The sequence below is a fragment of the Oncorhynchus mykiss genome, chromosome 9 (assembly GCF_057628025.1).
Source record: "Oncorhynchus mykiss isolate SJ-2025 chromosome 9, ASM5762802v1, whole genome shotgun sequence".
Classification (NCBI taxonomy): Eukaryota; Metazoa; Chordata; class Actinopteri; order Salmoniformes; family Salmonidae; genus Oncorhynchus; species Oncorhynchus mykiss.
In genome coordinates this window covers 49,869,242-49,882,807 of record NC_143030.1, presented here as the reverse complement: position 1 = coordinate 49,882,807, position 13,566 = coordinate 49,869,242, and the positions used below count along the sequence as shown (strand labels likewise).

The following is a 13,566-nucleotide window of genomic DNA, read 5'->3' as shown; positions in this document are numbered from 1 at the left end:
TCTGGGTAGTTACATATTTTTTCAATTTCCCAATGATGGAGACCACTGTGCTCTTGGAAACTTTCTACAGAGTAGAAATTGTTATATACACTTCCCCAGATATATGCCTCATCACAGTTCTCAGAGATCTACAGACAGGACCTTGGACTTCATGATATAGTTTCCACTCTGACATAAACTGTCAACTGTGGGACCCTCTAAATCATGTCCAAACAATTGAATTGGCCACAGGAATTGGCCACAATAGACTCCAATCAAGTAGTAGTGACATCTCAAGGATGGTCAAAGGAAATTGGAGGCACCTGAGCTCAATTTGGAGTGTCATCGCAAAGGGGTGGGAATACATATGTAAATTAGGGATCAATAAAAGTGCAAAAATGTAAAATAAATATATGTTTACACGTTCTCATTATCGGGTATTGTTTATAGATGGGTGAGATAAAACAACGTTTGAATCCATTTTGAATTCAGGCTGTAACAACCAAATGTGGAATAAGTCAAGGGGTGTGAATACTTTCTGAAGGCCCTGTATAATGCATTTTCTCTCAGAGAACATGGCACTGGTTCAGGAAACACACTGGCAATTAACCAGCTGTGTGAATGAACTAACAGAGACATGGTCCAAACAGAGCAGCTCTGAGGAGATTTGACTGGGCAAGAGCTGTGGGGATAGGACAAGAGAATCCAGGGTAAACATCAACAAAGCAGGGGATTGGATAGGAGGAGAGGAGCAAGAGTAAATATCAACACATCACCTAATAAAAAAGCACCACGGTACATCCTGCTGGGTCCCAAGCTGGATAAAGCCAAAACAGTATTTGACGCAGTAGGAAAATAAAAACAAGGGGGGGGGGAAAGAGGTCTACTGGCAGAAGACTGAAACTGAGAATCAGGAAGAACCCTAGTTGTGACGCAACAAATAAAAATAAAACCTTGCATGTGACACTGTAGAAGGGAACATACTAGTTTGGTAGAAAAACATCTTGACACGGGTAGAAAAGTAGCAATGGTTTAAGGCTCTTTTTAAAGTTACATTAGGCTATGGCAGTGTTCTCCAATCCAATCCTGGCGCTTAGGCACTTGATTCAACAAGTGGAATCAGGTATGTTAGTGATAAGGTAAAAAGGACCTTTGGGGCCCCCAGGACCAGGATAGGGGAAGACTGGGCCATGCCTTTGTGGTTGAATCTCACCATCTCCGAACATTTGTTTCCCCTAACGCTATGCAGTCAGAATTAAACCAATGGAAGTGCCAGGTCTCTCACCATGTCGGGGTGTTCCTGCTGGGAGGAGGTGAAGTGCTCCAGGACCTCCTGGTAGTCACTGAGGTTCATGCTGTTGCCGTTCACCTTCAGGATGCACTGACCTGGCTGGAGGCCCGCTGCCGCCGCCTCCGACCCTGGGGTCACACAGGGGTCAGGGATCACATTTGGATATGCCGCAGGGTCGTCATTGTAATTGCAATGCGGTCATACTTTTAGTCACCCCCCCCCCCCCAAACAAAAATTCTACAAATAGTTGTAATATACTGTGGGTGCAATGCATTTTTTCTTTTAAATCTAGTCCTTCATGTAAATATGTATTTTATTCAATGTAACCTTCATCCCATTGAAATGAAGAATCGGTTCATCAGAAAGAGATAAGCACACAATGAAGACATACGTGGGTGGAAAAACTTCTAATAACTCCTGGTAACACTTTAGCTGTGCACTAAACAGATATTCCTGTCCCAGGGCCTAGCATCCCTTTCCCTGTCATCCACCTCACACAAAGCACACAGCGCCATAACTTCAGTTTAGCAGCAACCGCTCCCAGCCGTCAAGTAGGTCCCTGATTTAGGAGATGAGAGTGTGCCTGGAGAGTCTGACATCATTCAGAGACAACTCATATGGGGCCGGTAGCTGGAAGGAACCCCACGCTCCGCAGCCTGCGTGTGTGTGTTTGTCCTCATCCCTGGATGCTACAGAAAGGAGTCAGACATTTTTTCCGACCTCCTCTTCCAGCTGTTTTACACATTTGGACCAATCCCTCGCTCGCAACTCGATAGCCGTAAATCTCCCCCATGCTCTTCTTTCGCTTCTTCTTTTTATATAGTATAAACATCTGCCTAGCAGGCAGTGTACCGGGAGAATGTGGCCCAGGTGGTTGTATTAACAAAGAGGAGTTAAGTTGTGTGTGTGTGTGTGTGTGTGTGTAGGGGGGAGCACCGTCTTTTAGGGTTTTAACTTTGAGCCCTAGTGAACATGTGGTCCAAAAAAGCAGAGCCTCAGTAAAAGGGAACTGAAGCTGACAGGTGCATGGCTGGAAGGTAACGTTACCTCCTCCTATAATTTAAAGACAGGTTTCTGGCATGTATTCTAGCATTCCAGGTTCCCTCCCATAAATGGTCTATTAGCAGACAAGACGTGACTAAATCACGAGCCATTTAACATACGACGCAGTACATATTTCCTGTGTGTGGTGTCACGTCCAATGAGTGAACCCCAAGACTCAAGGTGACATTCAGAGAGAGCCAATCAAAGCGGTTGATACTCACCTTTCCTTACTGCGTGTACATGAGGTGGGGCGGAGCCACAGAGTTTGAAGGACAGGGGATCTGGAGTGTCTGGAACCTTCACGATCCTAAATCAACAAGGGAGTGAATCAGAGACTGGCCAAACACAGCCTGTGTGTCAAGTTAAGTGTGTGTGTGTAATGAAATTGGGTATGTGTATATGTGCGTGTCCATGCTTGTACTACTGTAGCTCACTCCTTGGCCTTAGTGTTAACCAGCAGGCGTAAGGAGCGGCGGATGCAGAAGGCCTGGTTGATCATGGTCTCCACCTCCTGGAAGGGCCTGAGGAACACCAGGTCCTCGTTGATGGTGAAGATCTTCCTGCCCGCCTGCAGCCCCGCCATCTGGAGAGGGAGGACGGAGTGGAAACAACACCGGTGAAGTGTCCGGATAGGTTGTCTCATCATTTCATGCTAGATCAGCGGCCATTTTGCTTTGCAAATGTAAAAATGCTTGCAAACAGATTTCGCTTATAAAACCTGGTTAAATAATGGGGAAAGGCATTCAGGTGAAATCTTAATGATACATTTAAAAAAAAAAAAAAACGCTAATGAAGAAGGGAAGCTTAACGATATGAGCTTTGCACATCTGCCCGCCATTTGCGGGGCATTAATGCATATTGAACTGTGATGGGTTTTGCGTGCATGTGTCTGGTCACGTCGTGAGAATAATGCATCCTCTATATCCTCTCTGGCTCGCCCAGGACCCAGGGACCAGATCCGCTTGGCTTTGGTTGCCTGCGGGGTTGGCTTTGGAGGACAGACCAGAATAGGGACAGCCAGGCACAGTGGCCCTCTGAATATGTGTGTGCGCATGTTTGGTATTCTCCCCCCGACCCTCTTAGAGTCCCTGGCTCTCCCAGGATTTTTCACTGGGCCCTGTGAATCAGCTGAGCCTCATTCACAATGCTGGCACACACACACACACACACACACACACACACACACACGCTCTGTGTCAGCCAGGACCGAACTAAACTGGCACTGTCTGGAGCAGAGAAGCAGAGGCGATAGAGGGGGCTGTGGAATGAGATGGAGGGGACAGGGAACAAGGGAGGCGAGAAAAACCGTAAGGGGCAGTTAGTGACAGTTAGGGAAGGAGTGCAGTAAGGCTGTTTCCCCCAATCCCTTCACTCAGAGATCCCCAGTCATTATTCCATCCCAACACTAGTTCCTGATTCAACCAATCAACAAGATACCAAGACCCTGATTAGTTGAGTCAGGAGAGAGGAGAGCGAGAGTAGAGATAGAAGGCTGTCCTCCCATAAGGCTGCAGGCAGAAAGACAGATGGAGACGTGTGCAGGCGCGTACATACGCACACGTAAGCACACACGCGCACGTAAGCACACACACAAAGAGCTGGGATGTCGTGTTGTGGCGTGTGGTGGCATTGAGGAGAATGTGAGCAGGCATGTCTAATGTAATACGGCTGATCTGATCCCCACACTGAGAATAGATGCCCTGAGGAGAGTGACAGAACCACCAGCGCCTGAATCACTGGGACTAATGGACTCTGTCAGTGAGAAGGAAGAAGCACAGACGTGTGTGTTGTCTGTGTGTGTGTGTGTGTGTGTATGTAGACTCCTCACCTCGGCGTGAGAGCCCCTGGTGACAGACTTCACCACGATGGCCTTGTTCTTCTCCTCAATTTCAAAGCCGTAGTCCTCCTCCTCAGGGTGGATCTGTGGGGAGAGAAACAAACAACACAACATCGACCAAGGAGCTTGGAAGGCATTGATTGACATTGACTAATTCATTCATCCATTGCGCAAAATGAAGGAACCAACAAAATCTGGACATTTTGTCTGGCAATCACTGTGCAGGTCAATGACAACCGAATGACACAATGGCAATGAAGAGACCTGGGTCAAATGCGTACGTCACATGTGGGTTTATTTGGGACGATTCCATTACCGAGCACTAACAGTCACACGGTGGGGGTTATCTCCCTACTGCAGAGTTGTGATAAGATGGCTATCGCTAACACCCGTCTGAGGAGACTGCTACAAGGAGAAAGACTAAACAATGGGCTCTGCAGCATCAAGGAGCTGTGTGTGTGTGTGTGTGTGTGTGTGTGTCGGACTATCACTTCAGTCATAGCTGTAGGGAATGGGAAGGATTTGAGCTAATCATCAGGGATGGGGCGTCTCCTAGGCAAAATAAAAATGGTCCACTTCCTCGTTCGTTCTGCTGACGAAACGCTTGGAAAAGCTAATGCACTTATGTTAGCTGGACACAACGTAACTCGATGTAGCTCCCAGTTTCCCACCCTTTTCTGAGGTGGGTTTGACCTTTTACTCTCATTCTTCTAGCACCTGTTGGTGGATGTCACAGCGGCGAGTCGCACGGTGTTGATGCATCGATCAAGAGAGACCAAGAGCGCGAGAGGAAGGGACCGAGAGAGAGAAAGAAAGAGTGTGAGAGAGACAGAACATTAGATGAAGAGAAACTAATATAGAAAGAGTGACAGAGGGAGAGAGAGAGAACGTGAGAAGGAGAGAGAGCGAGAGAGAATGTGAGGAGAGATGGAGTGCCACACAGGCAAGGCTATCTCAGACACACAAAATCAACAGTCGAACAGAGACACCGCCATGTTCCTTTCTGCTGTGGACCCTACTTTTCAAATAATGAGACAGCTTTTCTTCAGAGTGCTTCGTGGGGGGAGGGGTCCCTTTATGGCAACAAACGGACATGTCCAATCAAGGGTGAGATGGTTAAAGGTCAGAGAGACATTTCTGGCAGGCCTTCAGAGAACTTTGTAATTACCCCCCTACTGTGTGTGAAGAGGCTATGTCAAGTCTAACTGCAGCTCACGCATGGAAGCATGTATGTGATGGTTCCTCTTTGAGGACCATCTTCTTCAAAAAGTCTCCACCACGTCCTCCTATGCATTTCAACCGAACTCATGAGCGTTTGTGGGTGTCGATACGTGACATTCCTTACATATTGTTGATTTATATTTATTTCTTAGCTTTTTAGCATTCAAACAGAACAAATGTTAGCGATTGTTTTCGGTTTGACTACGGGCAAACCATCAAACTGATCTCATCAGTTTAAAATGGTTCTTCCTGACGCTCGCCTCCTATGAGACCTCCACCCACACACACACACACACACGATTTGTAAAAGACAACTGCCATTAATACGCTGTTGGATCAGAAGGACTTCAAAGCCCTGTCTCGTCTTCAAAGGCGTGAGGAGGAGATTTTTGAGCTGCAACAGCCACGGGGGATGAGACATCTTCAAGTGCTCTCTGAGACCCACATCCAGATGTGGTTCACGCCGTCACGTGTACACACAGGCCTTGTGGAGCGGAGGACAGGACATGGCTGTTTCCAAATCATGCCCAGACCACTGGGGAAGTCGAAAACCTAGTCCTCTAAATAACACTGAGTGGTAGCTTATTGGTACAGCAGTGGATAAACCATGCAATGAATTACTGGCAAATTATTCTGTATAGTGCTGTTATGATCATACACAGATGCAGGTGTTCATTTATGTGCAAGTGTGTGCAAGTGTGTGTTCATGCCTGTGTTTACTTACATTCATGCGTGTGTGTGTACTGTATAATGTTCATGCATGTAAGTGTGTGTGTACATTCATGTGTGTGTGAGTATACGTTTGTGTGTGTTCATGTGCGTTTCGGTGTACACGTTCATGTGTGTGTGTGTATACGTTCGTGTGTGTGTGTACATGCGTGTGTGTATACGTTCATGCGTGTGTGTGTTCATGTGTGTGTGTTTGTTCGTGTGTGTGTGTGTGTGTGTGTGTGTATATACGTTCATGCGTGTGTGTGTTCATGTGTGTGTGTATACATTTGTGTGTGTGTTTGTTCATGTGTGTGTGTGTGTGTGTGTGTATATACACGTTCCTGTGTGTGTGTGTGTGTATACATGCGTGTGTGTGTGTGTGTGTGTGTATATACATGCGTGTGTGCCTGTGTACACATTCATGTGTGTGTGTAGTCACGCTCACCACCAGGGACTTGGCCAGGATGTTCTCAATGAGCTTGAAGTCATTGCGTTGCAGCTGCTTGCTCTTGGAACTCGTGCCCTCCATCTCCTCGTCGGCATAGAAACGGAAGAACTGCGATTCGTCTTTGAACTCGCTCTTCTCCAGGACTGTGAGAAAGAAAGGGAAAAGAAAAGAGAGAAGTGGTGAGCTAAAGAGAAATGTGGGTCACAGCAGCTTCAAGTAAAGTCTGCTTCTGAAAAGGAATGGCGCCCTATTCCCTATGTAGTGCACTACCACTGGTCAAAAGTAGGGCTATATAAGTAAATAAATAATACACCTTTAGCCACATACTACCACTGGTCAAAAGTAGGGCTGGATATATATATAAATAATACACCTTTAGCCACATACTACCACTGGTCAAAAGTAGGGCTGGATATATATATAAATAATACACCTTTAGCCACATACTACCACTGGTCAAAAGTAGGGCTGGATATATATATAAATAATACACCTTTAGCCACATACTACCACTGGTCAAAAGTAGTGCTGGATATATATATAAATAATACACCTTTAGCCACATACTACCACTGGTCAAAAGTAGGGCTTGATATATATATAAATAATACACCTTTAGCCACATACTACCACTGGTCAAAAGTAGTGCTGGATATATATATAAATAATACACCTTTAGCCACATACTACCACTGGTCAAAAGTAGGGCTGGATATATATATATATAAATAATATACCTTTAGCCACATACTACCACTGGTCAAAAGTAGGGCTGGATATATATATAAATAATACACCTTTAGCCACATACTACCACTGGTCAAAAGTAGGGCTGGATATATATATAAATAATACACCTTTAGCCACATACTACCACTGGTCAAAAGTAGGGCTGGATATATATATAAATAATACACCTTTAGCCACATACTACCACTGGTCAAAAGTAGGGCTGGAGATATATATAAATAATACACCTTTAGCCACATACTACCACTGGTCAAAAGTAGTGCTGGATATATATATAAATAATACACCTTTAGCCACATACTACCACTGGTCAAAAGTAGGGCTGGATATATATATATATATATAAATAATACACCTTTAGCCACATACTACCACTGGTCAAAAGTAGTGCTGGATATATATATAAATAATACACCTTTAGCCACATACTACCACTGGTCAAAAGTAGGGCTGGATATATATATAAATAATACACCTTTAGCCACATACTACCACTGGTCAAAAGTAGTGCTGGATATATATATAAATAATACACCTTTAGCCACATACTACCACTGGTCAAAAGTAGGGCTGGATATATATATATATAAATAATACACCTTTAGCCACATACTACCACTGGTCAAAAGTAGTGCTGGATATATATATAAATAATACACCTTTAGCCACATACTACCACTGGTCAAAAGTAGGGCTGGATATATATATAAATAATACACCTTTAGCCACATACTACCACTGGTCAAAAGTAGTGCTGGATATATATATAAATAATACACCTTTAGCCACATACTACCACTGGTCAAAAGTAGGGCTGGATATATATATAAATAAATAATACACCTTTAGCCACATACTACCACTGGTCAAAAGTAGTGCTGGATATATATATAGATAATACACCTTTAGCCACATACTACCACTGGTCAAAAGTAGGGCTGGATATATATATATAAATAATACACCTTTAGCCACATACTACCACTGGTCAAAAGTAGGGCTGGATATATATATAAATAATACACCTTTAGCCACATACTACCACTGGTCAAAAGTAGTGCTGGATATATATATATAAATAATACACCTTTAGCCACATACTACCACTGGTCAAAAGTAGTGCTGGATATATATATAATACACCTTTAGTCACCTACTTGGACATGCATTCACAGGCAAGTGACTAGCTGCTAATTCAACACAGGTTGGGGTGAAATACTTGCTTAAAGGTTGCAGTGTGTGTGTGTGTGTGTTAGTTATATCATTTCCTAGGATATACCAAGGAAATGCCAGTGGAAACATTACCGTCAATTCTTTCACTCGGGTAACCCAACCCCACTGTCATTCATCAGAAAGGGACAGTGTGTGTGCGTGTTACTCAAAAAAGTGTTTTCATAGCCATGTTGGAAGGACACTCTGTTCTCCTCTCTGATCCTGTCCGTCTCAATCTTTCCATGAAAACAGCTTCCCCAGTTTTTCCATGACTAGACAGCGCACTGTGCACTTGGAGTCTGATGCCATGTTATTGTATCGAGCCAACAGTGGTCGATGGTGGCTGTGACAGGTGTCAGTCTGTCTACCTGTCTGTCTCTCTGTCAGAGTGAAGGGTTGTAAAGAACAGTGGTATCTGGGGTAAAGGCACACAGCTGTATGGGAGACCATCTGGGAGGCCAAGCGGAACAAAATCAGTCAAACGGATTTGTGCTGCACACACACACAGTCTGGCACTATGCCAAAACATTTAAGCCTAGGGGGCATTTCCAATCGGTCAGACGGTGAATCCTTTGAATACCTTTAATACCACCTATTCAAGTTGTCAAGAAACTCCCAATATACACACATACCCAACCCACAGAGAGAGAGACACGCACACTACCACTGACACTAAATTGGTGTCCCATTGAAATTGGTGACTGCTGTTATGAGTGTGAATTCAATTGGGGAAGTGAATACCACAGGAAAGCTCTGAACCCTTGAATAGCGTCTGTTACTTATAGCGGTGTTCCCCTGCTATTACATAAAGCAGACAATGTTGATGTGGGTCTGCAGCCTTTCATTGTATGAAGCTTTGCAGGGCACTTGCGACCCGCCTAAGATGAAATATTTAGGAGAATGCTGCATTGCTTGATGTACAGTACTGCGAGAGAGAGAGATGGGAGAGAAAGGAGAATGATACAGGGACAGAGCATGTGCACGAGAGAAATAGAGGGAGAGAGAGAGGGGACGAAAGGAAAAGGGACAGAAAAGGGACAGGAAGTGGGTGAAAGAGAGGTTAAGAGAAAAAACACAGACATACTGACTGAGCTGGGGCATGTGAAGGGACAGCCGAGGTGAGAAGAGACATGCTATGCACTCAGCAGGCAGAGAAGAGACGTGTGAACTTGAAAAGGAGAACTAGCCAGCAGATGGCATCGGGAGGTGTGTTTGTGTGTCAATACTGTATTAGTGTGTGTGTGAGATTGTGTGTGTGTGTGTGTCTACTAAACTCAGCAAAAAAAAAGAAACTGCACTTTTTCAGGACCCTGTCTTTCAAAGATAATTCGTAAAAATCCAAATAACTTCACAGATCTTCATTGTAAAGGTTTTAAACACTGTTTCCCATGCTTGTTCAATGAACCATAAACAATTAATGTTACATGCACCTGTGGAACGGTTGTTAAGATACTAACAGCTTACAGACGGTAGGCAATTAATGTCACAGTTATGAAAACTTAGGAAACTAAAGAGGCCTTTCTACTGACTCTGAAAAACACCAAAAGAAAGATGCCTAGGGTCCCTGCTCATCTGCGTGAATGTGCCTTAGGCATGCTGCAAGGAGGCATGAGGACTGCAGATGTGGCCAGGGCAATAAATTGCAATGTCCGTTAGGCATGTGAGATGCCTAAGGCAGCGCCACAGGGAGACGGACAGCTGATCGTCCTCACAGTGGCAGACCACGTACATCACACCTGCGGGACAGGTACAGGACGGCAACAACAACTGCCCGAATTACACCAGGAAAGCACAATTCCTCCATCCGTAATCAGACTGTCTGCAATAGGCTGAGAGAGGCTGGACTGAGGGCTTGGAGGCCTGTTGTAAGGCAGGTCCTCACTAGACATCACCCGAAACAATGTTGCCTGTGGGCACAAACTCACCGTCGCTGGACTAGATAGAACTGGCAAAAAGTGCTCTTCACTGAGAAGTCGCGTTTTTTTCTCACCAGGGGTGATGGACGGATTTGTGTTTATCATCAAATGAATGAGCGTAACACCGATGCCTGTACTCTGGAGCGGGATTGAATTTGAGGTGGAGAGTCCGTCATGGTCTGGGGCGGTGTGTCACAGCATCATCGGACTGAGCTTGTCGTCATTGCAGGCAATCTCAACGCTGTGCGTTACAGGGAAAACATCCTCCTCCCTCATGATACCTTTCCTGCAGGCTCATCCTGACATGACCCTCCAGCATGACAATGCCACCAGTCATACTGCTCATTCTGTGTGTGATTTCCTGCAAGACAGGAATGTCAGTGTTCTGCCATGGCCAGCGAAGAGCTCTGATCTCAATCCCATTGAGCACATCTGGGATCTGTTGGATCGGAGGGTGAGGGCTAGGGCCATTCCCCCAGAAATGTCCAGGAACTTGCAGGTGCCTTGGTGGAAGAGTGGGGTAACATCTCACACCAAGAACTAGCAAATCTGGTGCAGTCCATGAGGAGGAGATGCACTGCAATACTTAATGCAGCTGGTGGCCACAGCTGTTGACCCCCCTTTGTTCAGAGAGACATTATTCCATTTCTGTTAGTCACATGTCTGTGGAACTTGTTCAGTTTATGTCTCAGTTGTTGAATCTTTTTACGTTCAGACAAATATTTACACATGTTAAGTTTGATGAAAATAAACGCAGTTGACAGTGAGAGGACGTTTCTTTTTTGGCTGAGTTTATAAGTGTGTGTGTGTGTGTGTGTGTATATGCGTAGGACGTATAGTAGATTGTGCTGGTTCGAGGGCATTCAAAGTTCACAAGGATATAGCTGGCAAGCTATGGAAGGTCTAGCCTATTTCAAATCAGAATGAGCCCTGCACTCACCATTGTTTCACTGGTGAGCAGAACATTCAGTCTGGTTTAACCAGGCTAAGGAAAGAGTGTTCCGTGGTTCAATTCTGCGACCAAGACTGCGAACGTGGGAATGCCAAGGAACACTGCAAATACTGTTGATGTTGACAACAGTGTGGTCTGATTGTGATTTATGGTCATCGGACTTGAATCCATCGTATGGATGTGAGATGCACTCACAACTGCCTGCTGCCATTCCTGAGCAAGCGCTCTACTGGTGGTGCCCCGATCGCGGGGAAGGAGACGGTCCTGGCGCTTGCTGGACTTTCTTGGGTGCCCTGAAGCCTTCTTCACAACAATTGAACCGCTCTCCTTGAAGTTCTTGATGATGCGATAAATGGTTGATTTAGGTGCAATCTTACTGGCAGCAATATCCTTGCCGGTGAAGCCCTTTTTGTGCAAAGCAATGATGACGGCACGTGTTTCCTTGCAGGTAACCATGGTTGACAGAAGAACAATGATTCCAAGCACCACCCTCCTTTTGAAGCTTCCAGTCTGTTATTCGAACTCATTCAGCTTGACAGAGGGATCTCCAGCCTTGTCCTCGTCAACACTCACAGCTGTGTTAGCGAGAGAATCACTGACATGATGTCAGCTGGTCCTTTTGTGACAGGGCTGAAATGCAGTGGAAATATATATATATTTTTTTGGGGGGGGGGAATTCAGTTCATTTGCATGGCAAAGAGGGACTTTGCAATTCATCTGATCACTCTTCATAACATTCTGGAGTATATTCAAATTGCCATCATACAAACTGAGGCAGCAGACTTTGTGAAAATGTATATTTGTGTCATTCTAAAAACCTTTGGACACGACTGTACGTGTACCGACTGACTGTCATAATTTGGGCACGTCCTAACTTCCATTTTGGTGGAATTTTCACTTCATCATTGCATGACTAAGTGAGAATTTGACATAAGTGGAAGTTAGGGTTCGTCCCAAAGTGAATAGGAACACCTTTCAAGTGACAGTTACAGTATGACAGTTAGGAAAAATATCATGCAATAATCGAGTGTTACTGGTTTACAAGAAAACAACCGTACAGGAATGACAACTGACACCTACTGTGTGAGGAAGGAAATGGTTAACGTGGAATGTTATGTTTTGATTATAACATGATTAATAACCGAATCTAATAACAAGGAGTATTATTATGTACTCTGGCGAAAATCAGAGAAACACTTGAACCCAAGCAGCAGAAACTTCATGCAAAAGTGGTCAAATAAGGACTAGTTTTGCAGACCCAATTTTCCTTGTGGCTGTAAAAGCATTGTAGCATGGTGTGTGTGTGTGTATATATACAGTGTATCACTCAGTGATGTGTAACATGTGCTGGCATAAATGAATTCTATGAAATTATGTTGCAGTCCCCGACCATCGGCTCAGGGGAATTATAAGCCTGATGAAAAATGTTACGCAATATCCCCGATGTACCGTATGTCATTCAGTCACGTGACACGTGACGCGTGTAACACATGGAACACGTGACGCGTGTGTGCTGCACTGACCGTGGTGCATGAAGCCATTGTTGCACAGTCCAACCCCCAACGTCACCGCATCCTCACGTGTGGAACAGTCACCCTGGGAAACAGAATGGAGGTACAAATCAAGCTTAGACTTGTTGTTTTCACCTCTTAGACACAGTGGGGAGCACGGCTGGGGCCGCCACTCCAGTGTGTGTGTGCGTGTGTGTGCGTGTGTGTTGCGTGTGCTCCTGTGTGTGTACACTGTACCTGTGACAGAAGCCAGTCAACCAGTTTGCTGGCAGGCACCACAGACTTGAAGGTTTTTAAATGGTAGTCTCTGTCCCTGAAAGGGAGAATGAAACGGAGGGAATAAGGATATGGTTTCAAAGCTAAAGGCATCAAAAACACATTCAAGCAAGCAGGTGCACACAAAAGACATTTCCCAGAACCTTAAAGATGTTATTACATGACATGAAGAAAATGACATTATGCGTTATAGAAAGTTTTTTTTAAACATGTAAAATAACTTTATTAACTAAAATAGGAATAACTTGCACCACCACCATTTTCTATTCAGAGGCATCAAAAAATACATAATATAAAAACAGTTTCCGCATCAAAGCCTATACAATTACAGGTTTGGAAATCGAGTTCACCCTGAGGCGGTGGTTGGGTTTTAGCAGAGGTCCCTAAGCAAACTGACTTCATGTAACAGCACATTGTC

At 44.7% G+C, this 13,566-nt stretch overlaps 1 protein-coding gene across 1 annotated transcript in view; it reads right to left on the bottom strand.

The window, feature by feature from the left end:
* Nucleotides 1-13,566, bottom strand: part of prex1 (phosphatidylinositol-3,4,5-trisphosphate-dependent Rac exchange factor 1) — a 115,827-nt gene that overhangs the window by 28,249 nt on the left and 74,012 nt on the right. Inside the window, exons 14-20 of the mRNA XM_036988120.2 lie at nt 13,110-13,185; nt 12,885-12,957; nt 6,529-6,674; nt 4,143-4,235; nt 2,749-2,897; nt 2,536-2,621; nt 1,265-1,398 (exon numbers count right to left, since the gene is read on the bottom strand). Coding sequence (XP_036844015.2) covers nt 1,265-1,398; nt 2,536-2,621; nt 2,749-2,897; nt 4,143-4,235; nt 6,529-6,674; nt 12,885-12,957; nt 13,110-13,185 — 757 coding nt within the window. The remainder of the gene's footprint in view (nt 1-1,264; nt 1,399-2,535; nt 2,622-2,748; nt 2,898-4,142; nt 4,236-6,528; nt 6,675-12,884; nt 12,958-13,109; nt 13,186-13,566) is intronic.